The sequence below is a fragment of the Crinia signifera genome, chromosome 6 (assembly GCF_055691185.1).
Source record: "Crinia signifera chromosome 6, ASM5569118v1, whole genome shotgun sequence".
NCBI lineage: Eukaryota > Metazoa > Chordata > Amphibia > Anura > Myobatrachidae > Crinia > Crinia signifera.
Genome location: NC_139222.1, coordinates 237,991,381 through 237,997,925, shown reverse-complemented (window position 1 = coordinate 237,997,925; position 6,545 = coordinate 237,991,381). Strand labels below are relative to the sequence as shown.

The window sequence follows — 6,545 nt, the reverse complement described above, 5'->3', positions numbered from 1 at the left end:
GCTAGTCACAAGTGCCTGGTGGCCTGTAATATATGAGATGGATCAATCCTCTGGGGATAGTCAGCTCTACCCAGGAATCCACATAAACTAGTGCAATGCTATCCACTATTACTAGCCTCGCTGAAAAGAACCAGTGAGGTGGGAACAGCGAGTGAAGTTGAATACTCCGATGGCGAGCTACTGGCGCGGCTTTCCGTCAGAATATTGACTACCGCCCTTAGTGGTACCCACATACACGTAACAAAACCAAAATAACTAAATTCAATTCATTTTTTCAAAATACTTAAAAAAGGAGAACAGGTTTGTTTTTTCAGAAAAAATACATTTATATATATAATTTGTGAAATGTAGTAACAGATTAGAATCCAACAGGTGTTTCCGTTATATTCAAGCATGACAAAATACATGTGGTAGTCATAAAAAGATGGCCACTTATAAAATCATAGAAAGAAATCTTACTACCGACAGATGCAATAAGCAGATGTATTAAATACGCTGCAATAAAGCCCATTAGCAAAGCTGGCAGTACATCAACAAAAAGTTTTTGCTACCCTAGATGTATAAATACTATACAACTGGAAAGAACAGATGCAAGGCATCACTTCCAGCAAAGAACTTCATTACAGGAGTCTCCTTATACTCATTTCAATTAAAATAGGTGTAATGAGGCCTACACAAAGGGACATTTGCTGAGCGTTCTGAGCAATGCTAGATTGCTTAGAATGTTCAGCAAACAGTGATGTGTCAGCGCTGTGTGTGCTGAGCGATCCGTCAAGGCCAGTGTTCTCCTGTGAGAATCGCTATGGGCCCAACACAAGGAGCGATGTAGGGGCATTTTCTAAGCGAACTAGAGAGATCGATTATAAAAAGCCCTTAAACAAAACAAAACAAAAATACTGCCCTATGTGTAGGCCCCATAACAGTGGTGAACGGGTGACAGATATACATTACACAATGTGCAGGAACTATTTTTAAACATGACGGTTTGGTTGTACGCAGTGAGTTGGTTGCGTGTTACACGTACACCATCCATTATACAACTTCCAGATAATAAACAGTGCACTTAATGAATGACAGCACAAAGGAAAATTAGGTGGAATGTGAAGTCTTTAAGGAAAAAAAAAAAAAGTAGGAGGAGGATGATATGGTCAGTCAATTGATCTTTACTGATTGAACAGAAAAAAAATCCCCCTCAAAAGAGCAATCCCCCCGAGACGCTATATATTACGTCATTTTGTTTTTCTTTGTAAAGCCAAGGCATTCCTTGAAAGCGAACATACACTACAGGAAGAGTCCAGGAAGCAAGATCTTAAACGTCCTATGCAAGTAGCTGAACTATGGCAAAAGACGTGGAGAATATATATATATATGTCTTCACATCAGTAATAAAAGTTAAACAATAACAACTAGAAGTCTGTCAGTAGCGAGTGCATGGGTACATATCTACTAAGCAGACATGCTGGGAAAAACTGCATTTCTTATGATTTTTGATGCAAGGCATATATATGGCTGTCAAGCCCCTCTGCTTACACTTATGTTAGCAAGCACAATACATGTTGTATGACTTGCACTGAATACAACTGGATGTAAACTATACACACATGCATTCAATGAGGTTCCCAATACATTAACCACTTCCTGTCGCTGTAGTAACCACTGTGTACATGTTAAAACACAATACATTGTTGACAACATAGGTAGGGCTTTTTAATTTGTGTCCACATGTACTGCGGCATATCCATGGCAGGGGGGTTTTACCCATCACCAGGGGCTTGCTCGGACTCATCCTATGCCAGCTGCTGAAGCCAGTGGGGCCACCCACACCTTCCACACTTTGGCAGCACCAAATTATAATAATAAAAGCATACGTCAAAGACCAGTAGGTGAGACAAAAACAAAAAAAAAGTTATGGTGTAACCTCTGGGGTCACAGTCAGGCTAAGCTTTCCTATGGGAGGGTGACTGACAGTTTTGATTGCCAAAGAGGTTCTGCAGCAGCTTCGCAATGACTTCCAGTAGTGATCCAGCCTATGAGGGGGCAATGACCACCCTGCAACTGGTGCCAGTGAAGACAGGGGCCCGGACATCTCCCTTGGGGGCCACAGTTATTGGCAGAGGGAAGGGTGTTCCCTATGGAGGTAGAAGAGTTACAAAGACACCTTGGGTCCGGGGTAGGGCTCTCCCCCGCACCAGAAGTCATCGGGCTGCGGGATCTCCAGCAGCCACACCTCCCGGGGGATTACCCCAGGGGCAGCCGCCTGGTTGGAGCCATCGCCGTCGCTCTGCTCGGAGCCCTGGGTCGGCGGCGGCGGCAGCAGCCTGTAGTAGTGACAGTCCCGTCCGTCATCAGGGTCGTAGGGGGGAGCCAGGATGTCCAGGAAGGCGGCGGGCCCGTCCACGGCGCAGATTTGGTGCAGGTTGTCCCGGTGCGGGCTGAGCAGGCAGGGCGGGCTGGCCTCGCTGTACTCGTCGGTGGAGCGCAGGACGGCCCGGAGCAGGGAGGCCCGCTGGTAGGGCTGCAGCAACAGGGAAGAGGGCAGCTCGGCGCCGGACGCCTCGGCCCGGTCGAAGCCGCTGATCCGCACCGTGCCGTACAGCACCTTGATCATGCCGTGCATCCCTGGGTGGTCGTGCAGGGGTATGCCGGCGCCGGCACGCAGCAGGAACACCCCCATGCTGAAGCCTCCCGCCTGCTCGCAGATGTGCATGTAGGTGACGGGCGGGCCGTGGGGTGCGGAGGCCGGGGCGCTCTGCTTGCGCGGACGGATCTTCAGGTCCGAGGCTCGGATCTCGCCCACCAGCTTCTTCAGCTGCGCCACGTTCTCCGCGAAGCCCGGGCTGTCCCCGCCGCTGCCTCCTCCGCTGCGGAAGGTGTTCCGGGCCTGGCGGGCGATTCTCTGGATCAGGGAGTTCATCTCGTCCCGGGGCATCTCCTCCTCTGTCCGCGACGATGGCGTCTCTAGTGGCTCCCGGGGTGCGGCGCGCACGGTGCCCGGGGCAAGTACATCCCCCAGCAGGGCAGCGGCGGGTGATCGAGGCTGCTGGGGGTCTCACCCGGCTGTTGCTGCTGCGGTGCCGCCTGAGCCCCTCTCTTCTCTCACCGGCGCTGGCAGCGGCTCGCACGCCAGCATCCGACACCCATTCATGCAAATAGCAGCCACACGTCCGCCCGGTCACCGCCGCGCAGGCTCATGGGATTTGTAGTGCGGGGCCCTCTCCGCTGCCTGGCGTTTCCAGCATTCCGGCGCGTCTCACAGCGCCCTGTACCGTGAGGTAGCGGGAAATACGTGACAGGGAGAAGGAGCCGTCCTAACAGGGGCCACAGGGAGCCTCTAAGCCTCCCGGGAACTGTACACGTCGGTCTATCAGGACTACAGCCCCCAGCATGCCCCGAGGCAGGGAGTGAGCGTGAGCGCGACTGTGGGATAGGTCACGCTGGGAGGCTCGTTTAAATGATTTGTGCTGAAGTCCATTGACTTTGACATTGTGTCTGTGTCATGCGCTGAGCGGGAACCTCTGGTGTCCTGTGCAGTGTAACACGGGCAGCTGTCACACACACACACACACACACACACTCACACACACCAGCCCTTGTGCAGCACTACATACACACATGTTACATGAGCCGTGTGCAGCATATCACGCCAGGCACAGGGGCGGCTGCTGTAGTAGTAGACTGTCGTGCACGTGAGGAATCTTTTTTCCCCAAAGAAAGCTGTTGTGAACAATATCGATTGAACTTCCAGACACGGGAGTGATTATCTGTAACGATAATTATTGTTAACGATATCGTTATCATGCATATGGTATGCAAAAATTGCACAGCGTGTGCAAAGCATTAACCAGTGGTAGCAGGGGCGGATCCGGGATAAAATGACAGGGGGGGCACCATGATAAAAGAGGGTTTAGATGGGGGAGGGGCAGTGTTAGTGGTGCCAGTGTACATGCTAAGAGAGAGGGTGGGAATGGGATTAAAAATAGGCGCTGGCATTTAAAGTACGCAGCCCCCCCCTTGAGGACCAAAGCGAAGGGTGTAGTTGTACGCGCGCCGAAGGCGTGCTCCGGAAAAGGGGTGTGGACACTCAACAGAGGTGTGTCCTTGAGTGTAGTCTACAACACCATATACAACTTCTACACATTATGCAACAAAATACTAGACCCCTTTATACTTCCCCCTTACACATGATGCCAAATGGAATGAAAGCAAATTCACATAATTCCACATGGATTGAGCCAAAATTCAAATAATGCCACATGGATTGTGTCAAAATTCACATAATGCCACATGGATTGTGTCAAAATTCACATAATTCCACATGGATTGAGCCAAAATTCACATAATGCCACACGGATTGAGCCAAAATTCACATAATGCCACACAGATTGAGACAGAATTCACATAATGCTACACGGATTGAGACAAAATTTACATAATAACACACGGATTGAGCCAAAATTCACATAATGCCAAATTGATTGAGCCAAAATTCACATAATGCAACATGGATTGAGCCAAAATTCACATACTGCCACACGAATTGAGCCAAAATTCACATAATGCCACACGGATTGAGACAAAATTCACATAATGCCACACGGATTGAGCCAAAATTCACATAATGCCACATATATTGAGCCAAAATTCACATAATGCCACATGGATTGAGCCAGAATTCACATAATGCCACACAGATTAAGCCAAAATTCACAATACGCTTCATAAACAGGGACATTGTCCACCAGGCTGCCGGACGGGGTCCCGACAGTCGGGATCCCGACAGTCATTAACTCGACGTCGGGATCCCGACTGTTAAAACACAGACGGCCGGGTTCCCGACGGCCGTCGGCTATTTTCCCTCGTGGGGGTCCACGACCCCCATAGAGGGAGAATAGAATAGGTGGCGAGCCCGCAAGGGGCTTTGTTGCGCTGGCCACGCTGTCTGAGACCAGGCAGTCAGGATCCCGACATCGGGATAATGGCTGTCGGGATCCCGACTGTCGGTGAATCATACCACACCCGCCACCAAAGGCATGCATTAAACATTTACACCATAATGTCCATTACACGTTAAGTTACACGCCATTATGTCCATTATGTATTATGCCAAACACCATAATGCCTATTAAAAATTATGCTACAAGGGTTCCATGCTCATTGCCAGAGGTTCCATGCTAGTTGCCATGTGGGATTACATGTTCATTGCCAAGGGGGTATACATGCTCGCGATAAATGGGGGACAGCCGCCGCCAGGCAGAAGTGATAGCCACTGACAGTGGCAGAGCCTGGCTGTATTCAGAGCACTGCAGGTACCGGCTATTTGAAATAATACCCCTTTCACACCAGAAAATGCATTCCCAGGTTGGCCCCTTTTACACCAGCCTAGTCCCTGCATTTTCTGGTGTGAGGGGGAGGGAAAACCACCCCCCCCCCCCCCTTTAACCAGTTATCTCATTTAACCGGCTATATCTTCAGAAGCAACTGACCCATTTACATGAGTATCATATTGAAGAACTTTTGAGTGGGCTTTGAATGATTTTGGTCCAGTGCAACTGGAACGTTTGGTTCCAGAGTAATCTGCCCAAAAAGAACATGAACAGCCATGAAATTACATTTCAAAAATAAAAAAATCGGTTTACATGCAATATCTCTGGAACCAATTGACCGATATGGAACGGCCAGGTATTATATTGAAGGCCCAGCGATTTGGAATTGAATGAAATCAACCACAAGCTTCTGTGATGCCAGAGCGGGAACTGGCAGCCATCGGAACCGGGTGGGGGTCGGAATTGACGGGTCCCATATTATCCTATGGGGAAAAAACGTTACAGCTTTGCCAGGCGATATCTCCGGTTCCCGGGGGGCTAGAGACACGGGCTGGGCTCGTTGGAAAGCCCTGGTCCTCAGCTACAAAATAAAATGACGGGGGCACGTGCCCGGGTACCCCCCCCCCCCTGAATCCGCCACTGAGTGGTAGTGAAATGGATTGCATCCTATAGATTGGAAGCTTGCGAGCAGGGCCCTCCTACCTCTATGTCGGTTTGTTTCTACCCAGTTTGTTCAATCACTGTTGTTTCCAATTGTAAAGCCCAATGGAATATGCTGTGTATATAAGAAACTGTAAATAATAATCGGGTGTTCAGGGCATTCGCAGGCTTGGGTGTTAGGGTGTGTTTGTGCGCTCAGGTGCATTTGGGTATTTGGGCACATTTTTGCTCTCAGGTGTCTGGGCACTCAGGTATTTAGGCACTCTGCACATGTTATATGTGTCCCATCTGCAGTGCAACATGGTTCATTTGTCCATTTGCTGAAAACTGCCTTGCGATCAGGTCTGAATAACCCCCATTGTGTTATTCTAACAAAACAGCAAACATTGAGCTGTGCGTAACTTTAGACAATTATTGAGTGATTACATCACATTACAAGTGGCGGTTTTTACCTATGGGCTGCAGCCCCCCCAGGTAAATTCTGCCACTGTTCTCTGCCTGGGTGCCGGATGGATAACAGACAGTCGGGATCCCGACAGTCATTAGCCTGATGACGGGACC

General features: G+C 49.5%; 1 protein-coding gene across 1 annotated transcript; it reads right to left on the bottom strand.

Moving 5' to 3' along the window:
* Nucleotides 1–301: 301 nt before the first annotated feature.
* Nucleotides 302–3,387, bottom strand: ADO (2-aminoethanethiol dioxygenase). The gene has a single exon (XM_083149151.1). It carries the CDS (start codon nucleotides 2,927–2,929, stop codon nucleotides 2,147–2,149), a length of 783 nt encoding a protein of 260 aa, XP_083005277.1. The 5' UTR covers nucleotides 2,930–3,387; the 3' UTR covers nucleotides 302–2,146.
* Between the last annotated feature and the right edge of the window lie 3,158 nt (nucleotides 3,388–6,545).